The 26230-nt window shown below is 43.3% G+C and overlaps 1 protein-coding gene across 4 annotated transcripts in view; it reads right to left on the bottom strand.

Annotated features, from left to right (window-relative positions):
• The window catches only part of COL4A6 (collagen type IV alpha 6 chain), a 274461-nt gene that overhangs the window by 57026 nt on the left and 191205 nt on the right, over nucleotides 1-26230 (bottom strand). For all 4 annotated transcript variants that reach the window (XM_047715185.1, XM_047715188.1, XM_047715187.1 and 1 more), the window contains exons 4-5: nucleotides 3234-3368; nucleotides 2057-2101 (exon numbers count right to left, since the gene is read on the bottom strand). In XM_047715185.1, the coding sequence (XP_047571141.1) occupies nucleotides 2057-2101; nucleotides 3234-3368 (180 nt within the window). The remainder of the gene's footprint in view (nucleotides 1-2056; nucleotides 2102-3233; nucleotides 3369-26230) is intronic.

Below are 26230 nucleotides of genomic sequence, written 5' to 3'. Positions count from 1 at the left end.
AGAGGTAAGCAGCAAACAGAAGGTGCCCAACAAATACATCTTGAACCACTGGAAGAGAGGGAATAATAAAGCAATTGATAGTCAAAAACAAACATAGACAATCTTTGGTCAAGGGAAGGGCCCAGGGAGTGGGAACTTCCATCAGGGGTAGTACATTTATTTGGAGGAATCTGGACACCGTACTTCATTCTCTCAAGCAGTGAAGCCCCAGAGAGAAGTGATCAATTCCTGCAAGCACTAGGGCTCTCCTGGCCGCACGCTGAAGGCAGAAGGGTCCTGCTGGACTCTGGGGCATGTCCCACTTCAGAATTGGAATCAGCCTCAGTGTCACAGGATTCTCTTCCTTCCAGCCTCCATTAAAAAGAGACTACAGGAGGAAGGGCTCAGTGCTGCTGCAGGCTCCAACTCCCCCACTCAGCTCCCCAAAAGGAATGGAAGAGGTGCTCTCCAGCTTTCTCGTTTTCCTTACCCCTGGCTCCCAGAAGACACACAATCTGAACTGAGATCCTGGATAAAGTGCCGATAGGAACACAGCCAGGGTAAAATGCCAGAGGATGTCATAAAAGAACAGCCAACCCCATATACTTATTTCCCTTATTTCCCTGCTGGCCCATTGCAGACTCTGCAGTTGGATAAAATGCAGAATTCTGATGGCCGATTTGTTGGTAACAGATAACAAATGGAAGGAAACGAGACTTCTGTCTTCCAGCTTCACAACTGTATACTAGATCTGGAAAGAAAATGGATCAAATGATAATATCTTTTTTTAAGATTTTGTTTATTTATTTGAGACAGAGAGAGCATGAGAGAGAGAGAGCACACAAGCAGGGAGGGAACAGAGGGAAAGGGAGAAGCAAACTCCCTGCCGAGCAGAGATCTTGATGCAGGTCTCAATCCCAGGACCCTGGGATAATGACCTGAGCCAAAGGCAGATGCTTAACCGATTAAGCTATCCAGGGACCCCAAATGAAAATCTGAGGGTAGATTCATATGCTTTTTCTGTATCCCTGTAGTAGAATGACAGCATCCAGCAGGTGCACAAGAAATACCTAGAGATTGGCACAAAGAGATTTAAGCCCCCTTCCTTGATACTAGATGATAATGCAGTATAACTCTAGAAGCTGTTAAGTCCAGGATTTGCCAAACTGTGCTTAGATATGGTTCAGAAAAAGGCCTTAGAGGTTGTTGGAAGGATAAAAACAGGCTCTAAAACCTCCCTCAAACAAAGAAGCTCTACTTTTCCCTGATCCATACACTGATCTTCCACACAAACCTTTGGGTCTTCTCCGTAACAAGGCTGAAAACCACTGCCATAGATGAACACAGCCCAGGCTACAGATTTGATATATATTGACACGTGACAAAAAACAGAACTAAAAAGTGACAGCAGCAAGTTGCAAATACTGTATTTTAAAGGCTGGTAAAATGTTAATCATGGACTCTCCAGTGGTGGGATAAATAAGGATACAGGGTGAATGGAGCACCAAGGGGCTGGACCAGATAAAATGGGAAAAAGAGATGCCTGTAAGCTCCAAATTCCTCACTTATACCCAGCAAAACCAGGTCCTCAGGATAAAGGGAAGAGGCTGTCTCTGCATGATCTTTGGAACAGCCACTCTGCAAAAACTAAAAGGAAATTCACTCTGGAATGAGAAAAGGCTGTAGAGAACAAATTACTGGAATGAAATGTATCGAGATACCACCAAGTATTTTTCTATCTAATTCATGTATCCTCTTAGTATTCTTTTTTTTCCCCCTTAATTTTCTTATAATGAGTATGCATGTGCTCTGATGTGTGTTTCCACATATCATCCCCGGTTGAATCTCCCCTCAACCACAAGACCTAACTCTTCTTGGCTAAGATATTGAATGTTATGCCTGTGCGTCTTCCAGCCACCTGACTTGAGTGCTACCTGTAACTCAATCCCTGGGAAAGTGTGTGCAAACACTTTGCTTCAAACCTGATCATGTGCATCTCAACACTTGAAACAGGATGTGGTGAAGGCCAAGGCGACCTAGAAGTGATATTAAAAAATGCCTCTGTGCACATACTCACTGGAATCCCATTGATGCCTAGAAAGCCAGGAACTCCCATGGGACCCTATAACAAGGAGGGAAAAAGAAGGTAAGAGACACTCTAATTGATCTCCACTAGATTAAGTGTGTTCTTCCATGTGATTTATGACCTAAGCTGAGAAGCGTTGTGCACTTCCCTCTCCACATTACATCACCTTGCTCCCTCCTCCAGGTCTGGGTAATCACTTGCCTAAACTCAAAGTCTTAAATATGTCTGTGTTCTGAGACCAGTTTTTATTTTAAGCAATATGGTGCCAGACTGAAAATAATGGTTCAGTATCACGTGCTGTTTTGACATCTGGGAAAACCAGGAGGGCCTCTAAAGGCCTAGTCCCAAGTTCCCCTATCTCCTTTGCTCCCACAGATAAGATCTCCTAGGCAAATGGTCCTCCTTATGAAACAGAGAAGGTGCAGCTCCTGCTTATTCCTGAGTCGTGGGTTTCAGTCCCTGATGGCCCAGTGAATTATTCAGTGTTGCCTCCCACAGCCCCTTCTGGTTTATTCTGTTCTAGAGTGCACCTCCACCCACCATTTTGTTGTCCTGTGTGGTATGTGGTGTCCTTCTACCCTTTACTGTGAATATAGGTGATTAATAAACCTCATGTCAATCTCTTCCATCTGGCGTCAGGGGTCATATCTTCTGCCATCCCCAGAACCCTAGGGTGGGAATACCTCCTTTACCAGTGGGGTGAATAGGAGGTGCAGGGAATATAAACTAAGCTGCTAAACTCAGCCAGCTACCATGACATGATCAACCTCCTTTCTAGAGTGTCTTTCCCTACCTCTGTGGCCCAGATTTCTTCCCAGCATTCTGATGCTTTGCTTCCCAGTCTCCTTGATCGGATTCCTGTCGTCTCCTGCCCAGCTGACTGAACTTCTGACCCATGCCCACATCGAACCCACCTGAAATCCCAGCCCAGCAAGCCCACTTTTCTAGTAAGTAGCCAACACATACACTTTATGGCTTGCTTGCCATGAGGGTCTCTCTAGAAATGGGTATCCCCAGCGTATGCCCCAGCCTGTTTCCTATTAAATTCTGTAGCCTGGCACCAAGGTCCTTGGGATTAGTATTATTTCCATAAAACTGAGATTTAGAACCTTTTACCTTCATACATGTAGTCCATAGTCAAAGAAAAACCAAGCTCTGGTGTTTTTACCTTATCTCCTTTTGGTCCATACGGTCCCAGGGGGCCTGGGGAACCCCTTTCTCCTTTCAATCCTGCTAAACCACTAGGGCCAGCAAATCCTTGAGGGCCCACTGGACCTTGAATTCCAATTGGTCCTGGTCGCCCCTATGATGGAGAGAAGGGGTGCAGTTAGCCAATAGGGGACTCAACATCAACACTTCCAATTTTCCCATGCACAGAGAACACTGTCATCACTTCACTAAATAATTTTGGCTTAGAGATCTGTGAAGCATGCCAAAGTTCCAGACATGGATCAGAAAAGGCTATTTTCAGGGCTGCTAAGCTTATTTGGATAGAACATATTTTATAAGCACATTTAATAAGATTCATGTGCACCAAGATCCTTCAACTTTGTACTTCTTAGATTAGTTATTCAGGCAGGATAATATTGTCCTCTTCCTGGTTAGTGCCAGGTCATCCATCAGGTTGTCAAAATAGTGAAAGAACAGAACACTGGAGAGCATCGTGACATTTTATAACTCACATTCAAATGGCCAATCCCGTACTTGCTGTGAAGTCCGGAAATGGCTAGGCCTAAAGAACATTGCCTCGGGGGATCCAGAGAGGGGAGAAAGATCGAGAGAGGATCTTTGGACTGATCAACCTGCAGAAGCTCATCTTCATATGCAGATCCCAGGACCCCATCACTGCAACTGGAAACAGATGCTTACAGGGAACACACACACACACACACACACACACACACACACACACACACACACACTGTTTATTTTTCCTCTATTTCTCCTTCTTTCCCTTCAACCCACCATCTGTAGAGTGTTGAATGTGTAAAATTCAAGAAGCCTGAGACTATGCATTAAACATCAATTATGATAGCAAGAGGGAGCACCTTGAGGATTTTGAATGCATTAGCTATGAAGTGCCTGTAACGATTAAGCATGAGAGTTCAGGCTGACATTTTGAAGCTAACCGAGACATAGAATTAACAACAGTGGGTGCAACACAGGTGGGCTAGTCTATCATTTAGAACAAATCCCAGTAGGTACTGAATATTCTTGGCAGAAAGATGAAAAAAAATTAGTAATGCGCATTACCTCTCAGAGAACACAACACCCTACCAGGTAGAGACCCTATTTTCATGAACGCTTCCCATCTCCACCTCTTGGTCCTTTTCCAGACTGAAATCTGCAATTTCCTCAGATCTGTGAAAAACTCAGAAAAGCCCATTAGACAAGCTCCTTAATATTCACCCGCAAAGGTTACTTTTTAAAAGCTGGAAAAAGGACAGATGCTTTAGGCAGTGGTTAGAATCACGTACTGGATATGCAAGTGGCCGCCAGCTATGTGGGGCCTTTAGAGTAAAATTTCCGGTGTCAATCAGGCCCACAAAGACTGACGACTCATCTAAGGAAGTACAAAGAGGTTCTTCCCAAGGAGATGCAATTTTCTGGGGTGACCACGCACCACTCAACCTTCTCCAGCACCCAAAGTATAACTTTCAAAAGGTGCTAGGCTGTGGGGTGCTTAATGGGCTTATTTCTGGGAATGATGGAGCAGGAAGAGAACTTTCACTTTTTATGCTTTTATCTCCCATTGCTGGAATTTTCTATGTAATGATTCTGTTATTTATTACTCTTGCATATATGATAAGAGAAAAAGAAAAAGACCAAAAAAGAAGAAAAAGACCAATACCAATACTAAAAAGAAGACCAATTATAAAAATATAAGTGTATTTTATATAAAATATTGTATATTTTATATACTTATAAAAATATAATGCTGGAGTGTTGAGGTTAATGAAGAAGTCTAAAAGGTAAGCCACAAAACCAGAGCAAACAGTACAAGTCTGGAACAGAGCCTAAGTGGTCCAGGAGTGCAAAGAAAGTGTTGGCCATGGAAGGCCTGGGAAATGCTTACGTTCTGTCCATGGTTGGGGAGAGTCATGGCCCACGTTGGAAAGAAAGGGGGCCCCCAACTGAGGTGGGCCTGGAAAGCAAGGAAGGAAAGTTGAAGACTTGATAGAGGAACTCATAGGGAACCCTCAGAGATTTGGAGATAGGGGATGGATGAGAGGAAGGCAGCATTTTGAGGCTGAAACTCATCAGTGAGCATTCAGAACAAGTGTGTGTCAGCCGGAGGCCAGGGCAGCCTGCCTGAGGCTGGAACAAGGGAGACAGATAAGAACCAGCTGTTGGGGGAGGAGGGGAGTGGTTGGTGGGAGGATGGGATCCAGGATGGGCTTGCTGAGGTCAGGTTATTACTAGCAGAGACAAGACTGGCAGGGCACTGAAAGCTTGACCCAAATCTGAGGCCTGCCCAAAGTTTTCTCACATCAAGGGATGGGAGGTGGAGAGCACAATAAACCACTGCACTGAGAGAGTGGATTGTGGTGTGGCCCAATTCCCATCTTGCTCGCATCACTGGGGCCTAAGCAGGGAAGGCCTGGCTGGCACGCTCCAACTCTGGTCTCTTGCCCCTGTGAGCACACGCTCAGCAAGAGTAACTAAGGAGATGTAGGAATGAGGTGATTCTAGGACTGGACTCAACAGGAAATCTGATTCCATCCAGAAAAGACAGGATTCCCTGGCCGGCTCCCTTTCTCTTGGAGGACCTGCCATGCTGAATTTGCCATAGAGAGCTTAAAGTGAGTCTCTGAAAGGACTTGTAGATTCTTTGGATTCTAATTCTTTTTCCAAAGGGGTTTCTGAAATGGCCCCCCTCAGGGGTATGCTTACCTCTGAGGTAGAGCTTCTGGGCTGGCCTCAGCTAGGAAGCTCTCAGGCCTACCTAAGGGCCAGAAACAGGGCATGCGGAATGTCTCGAGGCCTCTGAGGTACCAGGAGCCTAGAACTGCCTCCTCAGTGGGGTGCCAGGCCCTTCTGGAGCCTACAGTCATAGGCTAAGAGGCAAGGACTCTTCCTCCCAACTGCGGTGTCATCCTACAGTGGCTCAGAGCACTGGGCACAGATGAAGACGGCTATAAGAAGTGAGAGACAACGTTTGTTTTCTGGGATGTTTTGTCAGCCATCTCTAGATATGCTTGCTCTGTGCTTCCAGATGCATGTTCTTTCTCGCTCGTCTCCAAGGCACAGGGTTCCTGTCTCTGTGCTCACTCTACTGCTGAAGCTTAACCCTAAATAAATGATGAACTGCTTTGAGGGGGTGGGGGAGGGCTGCGAAGTAGCGATCGGTGGCACTTTTCATAATGGCCAGCAGAGGTCAGTGTAAGAACACAGCAGCTGCAGATAAGCAGGTGGGTGGGTGGGCCTCTCTCTCAATACAAATAAGAAGAAATCAAACCAGTGCCAGAGAAGTCACAGAATGTTCGAGCACAAAGGGCCCTTGGAGACCATTTCATCTAGTTTCTGTTTTATACATGGGGGTGGGGGGTGGGGGAAGAGGCTGAGAGAAGGGGAAGGACTTGTTCAGGTCCCAGAGCTAGTGAGGAAAACAGTACGAGACTCCAACCAGACTGCCGGCTGCCAGTGTGTGGCTCTTTCCTGGCTCGCCAGTGGCAGATGTCCTAGGGGGTCCTTGAGGCTGCCCCCCTTACCCCAGGCCCGCCCCTGGGACTATCCCCATCAGTAGGCTGCAGCAGCCAGATGCTCACACATCATTTCTGTCTTCCTAACTCTGATCGTTTCACAGAACCAATCTGAAACACCGGCACTGTTTGGACTGCTAGCAGAATTTCAATGGGCTTGGACCAATGCCCTGCCCTGATACATGTCATTTATTTTGGCAAATAGACCCAGACAGGGCAGAAGGGACTCCTCCAAGTCTTTCCAACAAGCTCTCTTGCCTCCATCTGCTAGGGATTTTAAATATGCACAGCAGGGTGGAATTCTCAAGAGACTGAGCTGGGACTTGAGCCTGAGGCCTACTGAACCAGGGCTGGCTGCCTCCCGCTGACCACACGGCATTGGGGTTAGGATGCAGTTTCGGGTAACCTTAGATCAGACCACAACCACAGCTCTGGCCCCACATCACTGGGGTAACAGACCCAGTAATGGCTCTGCATATAAAAGACAGTAGTCCCTCCTTGTTCATGGGTATGTGTTCCAAGATGTCCAAAGTGGTTGCTTGAAACCACAGATGGTACCAAACCCTATATACATATATATACACTATTGTTTTTCCTATACATACATACTTGGGATACAGTTTACTTTGTAAACCAGCCACAACACAAGATTGACAATAATAATAAAATAGAACAACTATTAACACTTTGCTCTTAAAAAAAATGTTATGTGAATGGGGGCTCTCTCTCAAAATATCTTACTGTTCTGGACTGCCCCTTCTTGAAATGACGTGAGATGATACAATGCCTACGCGATGAGGTGAAACGAGGGGAAAGATGGAGGCGTTGTGATGTAGCCGTTAGGGGGATCGTCTGCTTCAGTACCATAGCTGACCGCAGGTTACCGAAACCATGGAAAGCAAAACCGCAGAGAAGGGGAGACTACTGAGGTACACATGCGCAAAAATAGCATCAAAGACTCTTAAAAGCACACACCTCAGACTAGTTAGGAGTGTGACATGGAGAGGGGGCTGGCTTTTCCTTACTAGCCCCCTTTCTGTCTTTTTGTCCCTCCCTGAAGTTTCCAGTGTCCTTCTCCAATCAAATTAAAATTTATGCCTACAGAAGAATCTGAAACTCACTGCCACTGAGGCATACATGACTGACAACAACTTAGAGCTTTACTTCTACCCAAGGGGATTTGTATTTTAATGAAGAGCAAAGCATCATGCTAGGGGATGCAAATGGTATCTATGAAGCAGAGGAATAAAGGGAACATGTGCAGACTTTCCTGGTATCAGAATGCTGGATCTGGAGCCCGACAGATTTGGAGTCCAATCTCCTTATTGCCACATAATAGCTAGGTGACCTCGGACAAGTGACTTAACCGCTGAGTCTCTAGAGCTCTGAGAAATAATAGCTCTCGTGAGGGTTATTGTAGGAATTTAAGTGAGTTAATGAGCTCCTGGCAGGTAGAATGAAAATATCCGTTCCCATTCCTCTTTACGTATCATTTATGATAAAATGGAGAAGTTATGATTGAGTACTTTTAATGTTCCTTTTCCAAAGTTTAAGGGGGAGATGCACAGATACCATTGAGAAACTCTCTTTGGGGCAGGGATGTGTGCCCAGGAATGAATGAGCATGTATGCCAGCACCCACATCTATGAGAGCATTGCCCCCCCGCCCTTACTTAGCGTTGGTGTCTTGGCTTTCCTGGGCACTCAGCTCTTCAGCGTCTGCTCATTCTCCTAAAGGAACTTCCTCTACATATTAATGACTTTCCAGTCTGAATCTCCAGCCCCGATTGCTCTTCTCATGTGCCAGATCTTGATAAATAATGACTGACTAGGCCTCTCCATCTGGATATACCATCCCAAACTCAACAAGACTAAAGATGAGGCCTTTATCTTCTCCTCATCTCCTTCATCTTCTCCTCAACCCTATTCCCAAAACCAGTTTCTTCCCCTTGAGTTAATGGAACTAACTTAGCAAATCATAGTCTATCCACAAAGTTGACTGAACCAGAAACCCAAACGTTCTCCACGACCTCTCTTCCCTCATCTTCCACATCCAATCCACTAGCAAGGACTGTCAATTCCACCTCCAAAATATAACTCAAACCTATTCATTTCTCTCTATCCTCACGGTCTTCAGCCAGGTCTTCCTCATGTCTCCCTAGAGTGTTGCCACAGGCTCCCAATTGGTCTACCATCTTCCAAACTTGCTTTACTTTCTTTTAACATCGTGCCCCAGGGCCTTTGTACATGTCTCTGATCTCCAGGTTAGCTCCTACTTATCATTCAGGATCCAATAAAGATAGCAGCTCCTCCAGGGATGCTTGGATGGTTCAGTCAGTTAAGTGTCTGACTCTTGATTTCAATTCAGTTCATGACCTCAGGGTCATGAGATCAAGCCCTGCATTGAGCCCCACACTGGGCTCCACACTGGGTGTGGAGACTGCTTAAGATTCTCTCTCTCCCTCTCCTCTAGCTCTCACCCCCCTTTTACTCGCTCACTCACACATGCTCTCTCTCTCTCTCTTTAAAAAAAATTTAAAAAATTAAAAAAATGTTTTATAAAGATGTCAGCTCCTCAAGGGAGCCTTCCATGATTGCCCCCACCTCACAGAATCTGCTAGATTGCTTGTTTGTGTCTATACCCCTCAATAGATTGCGCTCCTTGAGGACAAGTCCTGTGTCTTATTCCCCACCAAATCATCTGCACTTAAGTACAGTGCCGAGTATATAATGGGAGTTCAGTAAATGCTGAATGAATGGAGAAATGAATGAATGAATATACACACTGAGAAGTCAGTGGTCAGGCACAGCAATACCTTCACTGGAAGTCTAGATAGCCATGTCAGAGTGCAATCAAGAACCATCTGATCATGGAACTGCAGAAAAAGAGAGCTGAACAAGACTTGGGATCTCATCCCATTCAGTATGGAGACGCTGATGCCCAGAAAGGGAAAGGAACTTAACCAAAATCCATACAGTATCGATTCTACACATAAAGGAAGGGAGAGGATGGGGCAGCAAGACCAGAGAAACAGAACCCAGTGAGGAGGCTGTGACTTCCTGGAGAGAAATAATGGTGACTTGGACTAGGTTCATGACAGTGAAGACAGGGAGAAGACAGATTTGAGAATGATTTCAGAGAGTAAAAACCATTTGGCATAGTATTAGATTGGAATAGGTGGGTTAGGCAGAGGGAGGTTTGAAGGATGACTCCCAGGTTTCTTGACTGGACAACTGAGTGGATCTCTTCACTGACTTAAGGAAGCCTAGGGGAAGAAGAGTCTTGGGTGGAAGATGAAGAGTCCACCTTTGGAGAAGTGAGGATTAAGATATGTGGGGACCATGTAGAGAGATATTCTGCACCTGTTGCCTTCACTAGACCGAAGGTCTGAGAGGGCAGGGTGCTCAGTTGACACATTTACCATGGTATCTCCAGAGATGCCGTGTCTGGTATGCAGTGGACATTCTATTCTGAGATGTGCTGTGGAATGAACAACAATACAGAATTAAATGTGTACTTGGGAATCTTCAAGAAGGTCACCTCTGAGTCTCATTAGCTAGGGGAAAAATTAGATTAAAAGACTTTGTTGCTATCCTGGAAAAGACCTCTAATGGCCTTTGGGGAAAATGAAGCAGAGATCCCTGACCTCCAGCCTAGGAACTAGATGGCTTGAACTCTACATTTTGTCCTTATGTTCCAACTGGAATTCCCATCTTTGCCATAGGGCTGGACAGAGGAAATGCAAGAACTTATTAGACTTTGGCTGGAATAGCTAGAGTATCTCTCCTAGCCATGAAATATACGGTAAGAAAGAACCTAAAGATAACACCCCCAAGACCAGAGTATTTAAGACACTTCAGGATACTTTTCCTTTCACCATTCCTTTGGAAGATCACAATACATCTGGGTGGTAGGCTGAGGGCATCAAGCTACAAAGCAGTTAGCCAACTGGGTTTGCTAATGTCATACCATTGGTCAGTGGCAGAACTGGTATCAGGGCCTCCCAATCACCTCTGTTCTCCTTCTGTTGCAACATATGGAGACAGCCATCCACAGAGCCCTATGCTCCACTCTCTTAGTAATAGCACTAATGGGCTAGCGTTGTGGGCAGAAGTAAATAAGGGAGAAAAACACCAGTTGATGAAGAATAGGTCTAGTGTATGACCAAGACTCATATCATACAGATAGACAGACAGACCCATTTTGTGGCCAAGGAAGCCCCGGTTCAGCTTGATGCTGATAGTATCATCTACAGTTTGCCAGCAAGGACACTGACCCTACCCATCTACATACATACATACATAAATGGTGATCGGTGTCTAGCAAAGTGGGAACCCTCCCAAATTATTAGTGTCTGCCACAGCTAAAAAGCACTATCAGAGGTTTGCCCTCAACACCCAAATGAAATCACATTTATTTTCTTGTTCTTAAGCTGTAATCAGTGCTTGAAGCCAGCCCAGGCATGAAGACATGCATCTACATGTTTTGTTTGCAAAGACACACACACCCATTCCCGTGGTTATTGTAAATGTGTTGAATATTTTAGAAAGACACCTTCCAGAGTGATAAAGTTAACTCTTGCTAGGCCACACTCTGCATCGCTCCCTTCTACCTGTTCATTCACATTTCTCTTCTATTTTTTTTAATTAAAAAAAAATTTTAAGTAGGCCCCATGCCCAACGTGGGGCTTGAACTCATGATCCTACTGTCAATAGTAGCTAGCTCTACCAACTGGGGTACCAGCCAGGTACCCCTAACATACCTCTTCTAAAATGTAATAATGACCTTCTTTCTACCAAGCACTTACTAAGTCCCATCTCCTGTAATCCTTCTCTCTAATAGCCCCAATGGGTGGGTATTAGACTCATTTTACAGGTGAGAAAACTGAAATCCAGATTCAGAGAGGGTAAGAAACCTGCTTGAGGTTACCCATCAGGCAACTGCTGAAGCTAATTTTGGTGATATAAAAGCCTTTGCTTCTTCCACCAAGCTACATTGCCCCTCTGCATTGACTAATGCTCTGAATATAGAATCCCCGGCCCAATTGGAAAGAAGCAAAGAGAACTATTCTGGGCAGAAAAATACTGTCATTTTCACTGATAGCAGAACAACTGATCTCTATTTGCCCAATCTTTTCACTGGAACGGGTAATATTTAACAGAAACTCATTTACTGGAATTAAGAAATTAAGTCCTAAAAGGCAGTTCAAGGAATAGCACTCCCCAGAACTTTAAAAAAAAAAAAATTTAAAAAGAGGAGATATGTTTTTTGTTTAATTTCTTCCCTTCTCCACCCCCTCCTCCTTTCCCTCCCCCTCCTCTTCTTCCTCCTCCTTCTTTAATTGTTCCACAGTTAAAATGGCCTCTAATTGTTCCGTGGGTAATGGACAGTTTACTAGGCTCATGTAGACAAATTCTGATGTGCTATGAGTCCCTACTCCTAGCATATTAAATTAGGAGCAGAAAAGGGAATAGATGCACAGGATACTAATTTGATGATCATTGTGCTGAGCAGAAATTAGGGAATTTTTTCTTTAGATGTGTTGTAGTTTCCCTTGCCCCTGAGGAATGCCAATAATTGTTAAAATAAGATGAAGCAGAGATGTCTGCTAGATAGAAGTGAATACGTTGATGAAGAATTTTCAGGTCTCATAAAACGACATCAGAAACCAGACCAGACTTTTGTGTCAATATTGTAATTGGGAAGTCTAGGAACCAAAAATCAAATAAAACTATAACTATGACCAGTAACAGGCCGTACAAAATAAAAACAAAACAACCACTTCTGTAAGCATTACAGATAGTTGAATGAGTCCCCCACACCCCTTCAAATGGGCACACAACCTATACAAAGAGACCCAGTGTACTACAAAGCATATACAGAGTTTCTGGACCACCTGAGAAAATAAATATGGCTCTTCTTGGGACGAATTTCACTTAAACTAGTAGGTGAGTTGAAAAAACTTGAAATCTTTACTTTGCCATAATTTTGTTTTCCTTCTTCAAATTTAGAAGGCAACTTGTGTATGACTTGATGGCCTGGGCCTCTTAAGAAAGCCTTTTAGTAAACTCAGATTGATGGTGTCATTGCCTCCCAGAAAAACCTCTTGTTTAAAGCAGAATCTTAAGATTCTGGTTCTGTTCCCTCTTCTCACTTTCTAGCTGGATGATATTGAGAAAGCCAATTCATCTCTAGGTCTTAGTTTTCTCATCAGCAAAATAGGGCTATTATATGCCCCACCTATTTCTTGAGTTGCTTTGCACATCAGTTGAGACAATGTATGTGAGAGGGGCTGAGGGTTCATTCTATCAACAAAGCTTTGCTTTTGGTGTGTGTGTGTGGGGGGAACTCTGTCAACTAAACTTCCAATTTTCAAAAACGTCCATTTGCTAGTATTATAAGGCAAGAAGCCCTGAAATCAATAAAGGGCTCATGAGGAGGAGGTTTCAGTAGGAAAAAAAAAAAAATTGAATCAAATGAAGAGCATAATTTAAAGGTGAGAAAGGTGGGGACAAATTAACCGTCCAGCACAGGATTCTAATTATAGTTTAAAGATGATTGGGCCTGCACTATCATCTTATTATTGTAGTTTTTAAAAACATGGTTTAAAATACATGGTTTAATTACAACCCAAAGCCGATCTTTTCTTTTAGCATTTCTAGCAAAACATAGCCATGGTTTTATTATAAAAATCAAAGTGAAACAGGACTTGCCAGAAACTCACTTGATAGCAATTTTTCCTGCAATGTATCTATTCCATTAGACAAGGAATACTGGTGGCCTTTTCCTCTGACACAATAAATTACCCATCATTGATACACTGCACAACCTTTGGTCCAATACTGAGCTGATGTGAGCTGATTGCTTCTAGATCAATGCTGGCTTCCCCAAGTCTCTGATGAGAAGCCATCAAGATTTGGGAGTTGGAGGGATGTGGAATAACCAACTACTGCTTTTGAAACAGAAGAAGAATAAAAGGAGGGTAGGATCAAAGAAATTCCCTATTGGGACCCTTGCCAATGAGTTCAGGGAACCCTGAGAGGGGAGGGAAGGGCATGGAAGGAAGAGGAACAACTTACTCACATAGTCTCCGTGTGGTTCTCTCCCCAACCCCCCACCCCTGTATTCATTTGGAACCAAAGGAGTATTCATATCCAAACCCATGCAGATAAAGAGATACACATTCCAACCCAAATATACAGACCCGTGGGCACAGGAGTCTGCTAAATGGCAGGGCTTGCTGGTATTCCAGCATAGTCCACCATATACATCTCAGCCAGCCATGGATTTGAATTCCAGAAGCTGGAATGAGTAACATCTTTCCCACCTAAGCAGTAGTCCCTAAGGAGAAGTAGTCATCCATGTAGATCCATATAGGCCAAAAAGGATATGGGAAGGGTGTCTGGAGAGCAAGGTTTCAAAATCCTGATACCTTTTCCTGTTACCTTTCATGTGATGGATAATTAGAAGCTAAGGTGAAATCTAGCTCTGTGTGCAACAGGAAAGATGGGCTGCAGTGGTGAGGGCAGCTGTGGTACAGATAAAAAGTAGGAGCTCTAGAATCATAGTGGCATCAAGAAAAAGAGCTACAAGGGGCACCTGGGTGGCTCAGTCGGTTAAGCGTCTGCTTTCAGCTTAGGTCATGATCACAGGGTCCTGGGATTGAGCCCCACATCAGGCTTCCTGCTCAGCGTGGAGTCTGCTTCTCTCTCTCTCTCTCTCTCTCTCTCTCCCTCTGCCCCTCCCTACCACTTGTTCTTTTTCTCTCTCTCTCTCAAGTAAATAAAATCTTAAAAAAAAAGAATAAGTACTATAAGCTTATACTGGAGAGGTGAGTCAGACTTCAAAGTGTTGGCACATCCACAACTCCAGTTAATGTTCATAAAAACCTTGTCTTCAATGAACTAGAGAAAGTAATTGAGGCCCAGAGGTTAATGAACTTGTCCATGGCCACAGAGCTTATGAGCAGCACAGCCAGACCTGCTTATTCGCAGTCTAGTGCTCTTTCCCCAACTCCCTTTATGAAGTGACAGGTCAATTCTAGGTAAAAAGAAAAAAAAATCCCAATACCGCATCACATAACTCCACCAAAAACACTGGCTCTGGACCTTATCGAATCCTCTTGATTCTTCCCTTCATCATTCTTGCTGTCCAGGGGCACCCTTAGTAACACACTAAGTAGATGCACCAAGAACAAAGAACTCAAGTCAATCTACTTGCTCCCCTCATAACTCACCAATTTAGTAAACATTTGTTGAGTGCTTACCATGTGTCAGCCATGGACTACATGTTGGGAACACAGAGTGAAATATTACATGGATCTTGCCCTGGAGATGTCAGTCTGATTCAGCAAGATGAGCTATGTACACACATGAGTATATTGTAAGCCAGAGGAAGATAGGACGGATACGACTCTGAACCCAGATGATGTTGATAAGTTTGTCTTAGAAACAGAGGAGGGCCTTTTATTCCTCCAAAGGAGAGAGTGGAGGAGGATGCATTTTAAAACAAAACAAAACAAGGACAAGTTTTGGTAAGTGAGAAGGAAGCAGAGAAAGTCCATTTCAAATGGGCCTCCATTTTTGCAATCAATGTCAGAAGTGAAGATTACATAAAACTGAGGGTAGCTGAGGTTCAGCTGGAGAGGGCTGGGAGGAGATGTTATGGGGGACTTGGCAGGAAGTCAGATGTTAGAAAAAGTGTGAAGGGCTGCCAAACAGCCCTGGGAACTCTGCTGACACTAGAGAACATGTTTTTGTCAAGGAAGATTTCCTCAAACAATACTTGGGCAGCCCAAGAGCAGGAGCAGGCAAAGCAGGTGGTGGGGGTTTTCCAGGGTTGGGCTCTGGCACAGACATCAGAGGTACTGGTGGGGGGAAGATGGGGGTGAGGGAGAAGGATATGTCCAACAGGAGGACATGAGAGCCTTGTTGACATATGTGATCTTGGGGTCCAGCCTAGAGAATGATCTGGAAGGGAGCTAGCAATTCCTGATTAACAAATGACTGAGTAGAAAAGTTGGCTTTGCTCAAAGCAAGAAGTCTGAACTAGCTGTACCTATGAATTAGGGAGAGCATTGAGTACTTGAGTGCTGTCTGGACAAATTGGGAGTCAGAGAGCACAAAATAGAGATTCACACATGGAGAAAAATCCACTGTTAGCCATGCCAAGCCTCATGTACCGATGACTGAAGACCTTGTAGTTCGGTCTAGTGCCCAACTCAAAGGGAGATGGCTTCACCCGATGCAGATTCCATACCATGTGTAAGGAGGGAAGCAGCAACTCACATGCTCAAAGCTCACCCCACCTTCCCCACTTCTAGAATGTCATTTGCATTTTTGTCACATCATGTTCTGTCCAACTGTTCCCTTAGGGACAGTAACAATGACTTGCAGCAATGATCTGCTTCCTAGAGAAAGCAGATTCATTTCCCAGATGAATCAGGAAACTCGTCTGTGAAGAATCCAGGTGGGACACTGGGGAGGGAAGCAAAACTAGCCAAACCCTAGGATTTGGGGGGTAGAAAAATAGATTAAAAAGCTGCCGGCCGGGGCGCCTGAGTGGCTCAGTGGGTTAAGCTGCTGCCTTCGGCTCAGGTCATGATCCCAGGTCCTGGGTTCGAGCCCCGCATCGGGCTTTCTGCTCAGCAGGGAGCCTGCTTCCTCCTCTCTCTCTGCCTGCCTCTCTGCTTACTTGTGATTTCTCTCTGTCAAATAAAAAAAAAAAAAAAACAAAAAAAAAAAACTAAAAAAAAAAAAAAAAAAAAGCTGCCGGCCAATCCAGGGGCCTGGCCTGGAGAGGTTAATGGGGTAACAGGCCCCATGCTCCCCTTACCTCTCCATCCATCACCACTTTTTTTTTCTTTCTCTGGTTTTGTGAGGTTTTTAAAAGTTTCTAGGTCTGGTGCCGGCAATGTCACAGAAAAAGCTAACAGAGAATTCTGCAGGGATAAAGTCCCCAGTGAAGCCTGTCCTAGCCAAGAGTAGAGACTATTGTCCCCTAAAGCTGAGTGGTAAACAAACATTCAAGTGCTTTCTTTCCCCTTCAAGGGTTTGAGAGGTTCAGGTCCGTTGGCTGAGAACCCAGCAACTAATTGCTTCTCTTGACTTGCTGACTGACAAAGAGAGGTTCGTTTTGTCCAATTTTAACCATTCCCTGGAACTCAGGAGAAGAAAAGAAAGCGAGGGGGCAAAATGCGGGAGAGCTCTAATAAGGCCATAGTAGTGGAAGGAAGATCTCCCAGGGGTGAAGGGGCATGGCTAGGGGAAAGATTAAATCAAGGTGGAGAGCAAAGCTTGCTTTCAATAAGCAATTGTCAGGTAGACGACACCGGGGCTCAGGGGAGCCCCCCTATCCCTCAGGACCCTACTCAGTAACTACCCTTCCTTTTCCTTATATCTTCTGGACTGGTTGCTTTCCTTCAGTCTTCAAAACATGCTCTGGTCTGCCTGATGTCAAAAAGTAAAACAAAAATCTTTCCTCCTAGCCCATGACGAATGCCATCTCTCCACCACTGTGTCTTTCCAGAACACAATTCTTGATAGACTAGACAACACTCACTGACTCCACTTCCACTCTTATCACTCTTCCCAACTCCTGGCAATCTGAGCCTACCAGCTCCTTCCTCTTGAAAGCATTCTCTAGAATGTCACCAGAAAACTGGAAAGTAAATTCGAATCCCATAGACATTATTTGCGGCTCTTGTCCTTGCAGAACATTCTTTTCCCTCTGCAACCATCTCCTTGGCTTTCCCTGCACGACACTATGGGTCATCCGGTCTTTTATCATCTCAGTCCTCTTCACTGGCCCCTTCCCTTATGCCCCAAGGCTCTTGCTCCTCTCTCAGTGATTCTATCCACCTCTTCAAGTGTCTACTATCTCCTCTATAAAGATGAGACACCACTCTAATTTATTTCTCAGGTCCTGTCGATTTCTCAAGCCCATGTCTACACTCCTCTTACTGGTCCCCTTAAGGACCAATAACAAAAGCCTAGCTCAGTCCCTCATTAGCTCTTACCTGGATAATAACAGCCTCTGGAGTTCTGTCTGCATCAAAACACTGCTGCCAGTCTAACACACTGGACTGTAATCTTCCTAGATCTGATCTTATTGCTCTGCTCAAAAACTCTAAATTACTCCCTATTACTTTCAAAAAAAATTCATACTCCTTAACCAGGCATTGAAAGCCTTTCACCATTCAGCTCCCACCTGTCTTTGCAGGCTTATTTTCCACTAAACACCCCTGGCTGCCCTAGATACCAGGCACGAGTCTCCTCGCTGATACTGAAATCCATCCTGTACTCACTTCTCACCTGGCTTCAACCAACTGATTTCCTTGCCAAACAGACCCCTCTTTTCCACAACTCTCTCCCAAGATTCTATCTCTCATTCAAAGATCAGCTCAAATCTGATCTCTTTTCAAAAGACTTCTCAGATTTCCCTGGTTGGAGTTATTGTCTCTCTCCTCATAGCACTCCAATTAAAAATTTTGTGTCTGTATTATTTCGAACTCAGCTCTAGAGAGCTGAGTTAATCACACCCCTCAGTTGATGGCAAAATATTATCATTAGTCCATATAAGGTCCCTGCTTTTAATTTATTACTTTCCTCCACCCAAATCTCCATTCTCATTCTTGCCCCCTCACAGGGACATTCTATAATGCATTGGATGTAAGTCCAGGATATAGATACATAGATGATAGATAGATAGATAGATAGATAGATAGATAGATAGATGTTGTCGTCATTGTTATTGTTGCTGTTGTTGTTGTTGGTGGTGGTGTGTGTGTGGATGTAAATATTATTGGGCCATAGATCTTCTATTTCTTTTCATAAGAACTTTTTCAAGATCTCTTTGGTATTTGCACAACTACTTTATGGCTTCTAATCCTTGTTAGTATGCAGTCACCACACTTTACATGTGTATTTTCCCAATGATGGACACCTACTTTGCCTCCAATCCCTTACACAAATGATTCTGTGATAAACATCCTTGTAAGCATCCCATTTTAGAACCCTGGAGAGGTTCCCCAGGATACATACCCAGGAGTGAGATTTCTGGGTTGTAGAAACATATCCGTTGTTACTAGCAATACGTGCCATCCCATTGCTCTCCAAAAAGCTAGACCAGCTTACACTCCCATGAGCAATGCTGAAGATTCTTTTTTCCCCACATGCTCATAAATGCTTTTATCTTTTTAATTTTTGCAGGTTGAATGAGTATAAGTTGGTATTTTGATTTGTATTTCTCTGAATACAAGCTAGATCTATCATCTCTTCATATGCTTTTTAGCCAATCCAGTTTCCCCTTCTGCGAGCTGTCCGTTCTGTGAATATGTTTTGCCCCCCACCCTTTTTTTTCCTGTTGTGTTTTCTGCCTTTTTCTTGCTAACTTACCAGAGTTCCTTGGACATTCTAGATATCCATGCCTTGCCAGGTTTAGACATTACAAATATCTTCTCCTAGTCTAGCATCTGTCTGTCAACTTTGGCTAGGATGTCCTTGATTGAATTGAAAGTCTCAAGTTTGATGTAGTAAAATTCATGACTCTTTTACCTTATGTTCTGTACTTCAGGGTCTTATTAATGAAATCCTATACCATCTTAAACTATAATGAAATTCTCCTCCATTTGTAGTTTTATTTTTCACATTTAGGCTTTTAATCTACCCAGAAGTCACCTTTGTGTGTTATATGGAGGTAGCTATCCAACTTTATTTTTCTCCAGATAGCAATGACTCTCAATCCTTTCATGTCATGGCACAGAGAGAATATGATAGCATATTCTTGGCATAATGTGGGAAACTAAAGGGGCTACTCATGGCCAGAGGTGGAGCCTACTAGCTTGGGAGCTCTGGCCATGTTAGATCCTGCCTGGCTATCCCAACGGTCAAGGGGATCAATAATAGCTCTTATTCCTGTAATCCATGTGTGGCTTTCAGTGTGACACACTGACTGAGAAGCTCTGTCACATGGGGATCCATTCTTTCTAATACCAAACAATCCATCCTTCCCTTGTTGTGAAATTGCATTGATATTGTCATGTTTCTGAGCTCTATATTCTGGCCCTTTGCTTTATTTGCCTTTTACAAATATATAAGGCCTACAGTAATTTATTATTATTATTACTACTACTACTACTATTATATCTTTGCAGCATGTCTCAAAATGTAGGAGGGCAAGTCTCTATTTTTCAAAATAGACTTGGATAATCATAGACATTTATTCTTCTATATGCATTCTAGAATCAGTTTTTTCAGGTTCCTTAAAACATCCTGCTGGAATTTTTGTTGGAAGGGCCCTGAGGTGGTAGATTTGAAGTGGTTGATTTAGACAACTGCACCATAAGTCACTCCATTCATCTGTATGGTGTCTACTAACCACTTGGTCAGAGATTTTTATATCTTTTCATAGAATTTAAAAATTTTATGTATAACATGCCTAATATCCTTTCCATTAGATGAATTACTAAAAACAAAAGATATGTTATAGGTTTTTTGTTGTTATTGTTATTGTGAATGGTGATTTTGTATACAGAATTTTGTATGTCTGTCATATTTAGAGTGTGCACTGAACTTGAAGTCTGTGTCCAAAGGCCTTCCCTAATTGGGGCATCTGAAGATGGGCCTTTGATTCACCTTTCACCACAGTAGGAGCTCACTTAATATTGTTATTTAAACTGAATAGAGGAGACTGCAAAGTACTTCAGAATGCTCTGGAAATTACCATCCATGTAATTTTTCTGACAAAAATGCTATGTGATTCTCATTTAAAACTAAACGCTATGTTACTTCAGATTAGACGGTGAAGGAAAGAGAGGGTAGGAGGAAAAACAGATTACTACTCATGTATAGTTTTGACTTTTTAACCATGTTACTGTTTTATATATTCCCCCAAATTAAATTAAACTATGAAAGGGGGAGGGGGAAGGATCTTTGAAACTGAATAGAAACTCCCCAAAATGGAAGTTAATCATGGTGGGTAATAACTGAGAGGGGGACATATGGGAGACTTCTGGGTGGTGAGAATGGTCTATATTTTGATCTGGTTGTTGCCTTCATGGGTGTGTTCACATTGTAAAAATTCCTTTTGCTGTACACTTATGATTTGGGCATATCATATATATAACATATAATTTAAAAGTTAAAAAAATTAAAAAATTACATTTATGGGAGAATCATGGATAATACAAATGCATACAAAACACTTAATACAGTGTACACGATAATAACATTGAGTGTTTACTGTACGCTGTGCTTGTGCTAAGCACCTCCTAAGGATGGTCTCACTTAATTCTCGGGGAAGAAGCATATAAAGGAGATACCATTATCATCCACACTTATAGGTAAGGAAAATGAGACAAAGAGAAGTTAAATTACTACCCACAGTCATACAGTTGAAAAATGGAAGAAGTCTATTCAAAGCCAGGTTTCTGCACACTTAAGCCCTATGCTGAAGTGACATTCAGTAAACAGTGTTATTGTGATGTTTTATATATTTAAAAAAATAAGCCAAATAAAAGACAATCAAATATATATTATGGAAAAATATATAAATATATAAATAAGTAAATAAATATAAATAATATATAAATAAATATATAAATATATAAAATATATTAAAAGTATATCATAAACATACATATATATCTACACACACACACACACATAGCTTAGAAACCCCCCAAAAAAAGCAACCTCTGGAGAAGAAAAGGGTTCTAGCTCTTGCTGTCATTGTCAGATTGTTTCTACTGCTCATTCCCACCTCCTTTTCAAAATGATGGGTCATAATAGAGTCAATTTTTTCTATTTTCTTTTAAAATATTATTTGTTTATTTATTTGACACAGAGAAGGAGAGTACAAGCAGGAGGAGCAGCAGGCAGAGGGAAAGGGAGAAGCAGACTCTCCGCTGAGCAGGAGATCCTGATGTGGGGCTCGATCCCAGGACCCTGGGACCATGACCTGAGCTGAAGGTAGACATTTAACTGACTGAGCCACCCAGACGCCCCACCAATTTTTTTTTTAAGTAAGCTTTACACCCAATGTGGGACCTGAGCTTGCAACCCTGAGATCAAGAGCCACATGCTCTACCAACTAAGCCAACCAGGTACCCCCCAGGTTTTTTATTTTTTAATAAACTTTTTACTTTGGAACAATCTTAGATTTATTAAAAAAAAAACTTGCAAAGATAGCAGAGTTCCCATATACTCCACACACCCATCACCTCGTTTCCCCTCACATTAACACCTCACATAACTATTGTACATTTATCAAAACTAAAACATTAACATTGGTATGATACTATCAACAAAACTCCATATTTTAGAGATCATTAGTTTTTATAAGAATTCCCTTCTTCTGTTCCAAGAGTCAAACCAGGATACATCATCACATTTAGAGGAGTGCATTACATTAAAAAAAAACTGTGGGGAAAACGCACACCTTACATTTACCATTTTAACTTATTTCAAGTGTATAATTATGTGGTACTAAGTACCTTTACATTGTTGTGTGACCGTCACGACCATCCATCCCTAGAACTTTTTCATCTTCCCCAACTGGAACTTGAAAAATGTATTTTTACTACCAAGAAAGCCTAAAGCCCAGGGGAGCTGGAGTCAGAGAGAAACATATACAACCATGCAACTAGCAACTGCATTGTAACAAGACCAGACGGAGAGGTTGATTTACATGGAAACCACGGGAATAGCAAAGTATAAGCAGTACGTTTAGGAAACATCCAGATGGGGATAGTGGTAAACACTCTTCATACACAAAACTTTGGCAATAAAAAGCTAAGCAACCCACTGGAGTGAAACTCATAGCTTGAACAAGTGGCCGTAACTGTGGGCAACCAATCCCAAAGCAAATCAGTCACCAGGAAGAAAAGGGGAACTGTACCCCCGTCCTCAGAAGAGAACCTAAAACCAATCACTTCACAAATTGCCTGGCAGCTACCCAACAATGTGCATGGCCCCTGAGTAAGTGATCAAGTCCCAGCGCACACCTTATGGACGCTGTGTCATCAAGCAATGGCCAGAAGGCTGCACAGTCAAGCACCTGGAATCGGAGATAATACTATAGTATGTCAAGAGTTCCCATGGTTATTGCAAGCATTTGACCACAGGAGGAAGACGCCCTAAAGCAGGAACTTGTGAGATTCTCTCAATCACCTGGGGATCTTACTAGAATGCAGGTTCTGATTCATCAAGTCAGAGGTGAGGCCTGAGGTTCTGCAGTTCTCACGGGCTTCCAGGTGATACTGATGCTGCTAATCTGTGGGCTGCCCTTCAAGTAGCCAGGCTCTGAATTAGGAGTTCTCAGCTTGGCCACGTGTTGAAATCACTTGAGGGGCTCCAAAAACTACTGATCCCCTACCGTTCCCAGAGTCTGATTTGATGAATTAGTTTAGGGTATCCAGTAGACTGAATTACATTCCCCTAAAGTTCGTATGCTGAAGCCTTCACCCCTACCATGTAACTGTAATGGAGAAAGGGTCTTTAAAGAGGTGACTAAGGTTATTAAGGAGGGCACGTGTTGTGATAACTACTGGGTGTTATATGCAACTAACGAACTGAACACTACATCAAAAACTAATGATGTACTACTATGCAGTGGCTAACTGAACATAATAATAAAAGTAATCTTAAAAATTTTTAAATAAAATAATGAGGTGATTAAGGTTAAAGGAGATCATTAGAAAGGTGAAGTTCTGATTGGAGAGAATTGGTGCCCTGTAAGAAGAGGACCAGACACCAGAGTTCTCTACACCATGTGGGGACACAGCAAGAAAGTGGACATTTGCAAGCCAGGAAGAGAGCTCTCTCCAGAACCCAACCATGGCGACACCCTGGTCTTGGACTTCCAGCTTCCAGAACTGTAAGAAGATAAATGTCTGATGTCTTCAAGCCACTTGGTCTATAATATTTTCTTCCAATAGCCCAGGCTGAGATAGGGCATGAGCTGAGCACTGGAAGGTTTAAGAAGCTCCCAGGTGATACTAATGTGCAGTCAAGGCTGAGAACCTCTGCTCTAAATAGCAGTTGAAGTGAATGCATGTCATATTGCACCATCCTTGCACCTGTGTGAACACAAAGGTGTCCTGCATATGCTTGAAGAACTATCAGCCCATGTCACTGATTGATTAGAGCACAGACACGCGTCCCTCTCCTGCTCAAACAGTTTAGTCATACCCATCAAAGACATGAGTGCCCCGCTTAACAGTTGGGACAGCTTATGTGACATTTAACAAAATGATAACTGTCATATTTTTCTCTTAGTGCTGTTCAAGAGAGAGGCTGGAGACAATATTACGATTTGTATTTTCTGTTTCTGGCCTTAACCAAGACATACGATTTTCTAACCTGAGTGGGCATCTGGAAAGTTCTGTGAAGAATGAGCTCTTCAGCTATGTTCATCAGCCTCCCCCCTCTTTTTTTTTTTTTTGCTTATTTCACAGGAGAATGAAAGGAGAGCTATCAAACACTCTTCTGATTGTACCAAGTAAGTTTGAGCTGGAGTAATGTGTTATCTAGTGCTCACCTTTAAGCAACATTTTCTGAGTTAGAATGCTCAGAATCATCAAGTTTGATCAGAAAAGAATAGATTTAATTTGAAAGAACTTTGCAGCAAAATCAAAGGACCCAGAGAGATGAATCAAAGTCTTTTGTCGGTCATCTTCTGTGCCCGGCCGGGGGGGGGGGCGGTCACCAAGAAAAAAGGCATGCAACTGGGAGCTCGGTTTGCTTAGGCTCTGCTTCTCTTTAGGCTGACCAGTGATACCATGGTTTCCCAAGTTCCAGGCCCAGGGCACCCAGGAAATAACACACCTAAGTCCTTGACCTGCCAGAGGGCATGGTTGTTGACCAACCAATCCAGGAGGTGACCCCTAATCATGGAACTGTTCCTGGATTGTTGTGAGGGTAAAATGAAAATCTTCAATGGGAAAGTGCCTTGAAAAAGGATTCAGTAGGGGCGCTGGGGTGGCTCAGTGGGTTAAAGCCTCTGCCTTCAGCTCAGGTCATGATCTCAGGGTCCTGGGATCGAGCCCCGCATCCAGCTCTCTGCTCAGCAGGGAGCCTGCTTCCTCCTCTTTCTCTCTCTCTCTCTCTCTCTCTGTCTGCCTCTCTGCCTACTTGTGATCTCTGTCTGTCAAATAAATAAATAAAATCTTAAAAAAAAAAAAGGATTCAGTACTAGATACGATGAGCCCAGCGTGGTGATTAGGCCATTAGAATGTTTGCTCATGCTGAAACTGTTGGGATGAGCAAACTATAGGTAGGCTGGTTTAGGTATCCTAACCACCATTCCTTTCCCACATGCAGAATAATCTAAAAATAATAATAGGGATTTCTAATGGTTTCCCTGAGTTCACCCTTGCTACTTAGCTCCAGGCACTTATCCAAAAAAAAAAAAAAAAAAAAAAAAAAAGCCAGCAGAGCTGGATTTGATCCACAGTGAAGAGCTGTCTGTTTTCTGACACCCTTCAAGTGTTCTCTGGCCACATTACTGGAGAGTAAAAAGAAGACATTCTGGGGGGACCAGTTATGTGCTACAAAAAACAAACAAACAAACCAAACAAAAAACACCAGGCCCTCACCAATTCTCTCCCAACCCACAGCTTGGCAGAAATAAAGTTTTCTTCTTTAACTGTCACAGAGGTTTGGGCATAAAATCACAGAGGAAAATACCCCAATCAGGACACGTGACAAGACAGTGAAGTATACTCTTGCAAACGTTCCCAATGAGCTTTTAAAAAGACAGTTTTACCAGAAGGATGCATAATCATGCACACTCAGGAACAGGTCAGACCGGTAACACTCGCAGTGCCCTGGTCCAAGCAGCCTCTTTCACCAATCTGCATTTTGATCCTGCCTCTGACTCTTCCAACAGAAGGCTCACTGTTGTGAGATGTTTACTTGTCATTAATTAGCTCAATTAAATTGTGCACCGAGCAGAGGGAACACCATGTTATTTTAAGTGTTCACAGCGGTCCCACAGAAGGAACTCCAGGTCCAGTGGGTGAGACAAAAAAGCTGCATGTGCCCGAAACTTCTCCCACCCACCCCTGAGAGACTGTGGTTCTGGGGCCACTGTCTTCTGCACTTTTGCAAAAAGCAAAGTGTGAAAGGGATCATCATTCGGGGCGTCTGGTGGCTCAGATGGTTGGGATCATTCGGGGCATCTGGTGGCTCAGACGGTTGGGCGTCTGCCTTCTGCTCAGGTCATGATCCCTGGGTCCTAGGATGGAGTCCCCATCAGGCTCCCTGCTCAGTGGGGAGCCTGCTTCTCCCTCTGCCTCTCTCAATCTCTCTCTCTCCCTCTTTCTCTCTCTCTCTCATAAATAAATAAATAAAATCTTTAAAAAAAAAAGAAAGGGATCATCTGCCCTGGCCACATGGAGAGGACAGAAGGTTGCCAGTGAAATCAGGCTTGGTGGTCACCTGCACGTGACCAAAAAAAAGGG

This window comes from Lutra lutra, chromosome X (assembly GCF_902655055.1).
Source record: "Lutra lutra chromosome X, mLutLut1.2, whole genome shotgun sequence".
NCBI classification, from domain to species: Eukaryota; Metazoa; Chordata; class Mammalia; order Carnivora; family Mustelidae; genus Lutra; species Lutra lutra.
The sequence above is the reverse complement of the archived record's forward strand: the minus strand, read 5'-3'. Positions and strand labels throughout refer to the sequence as shown.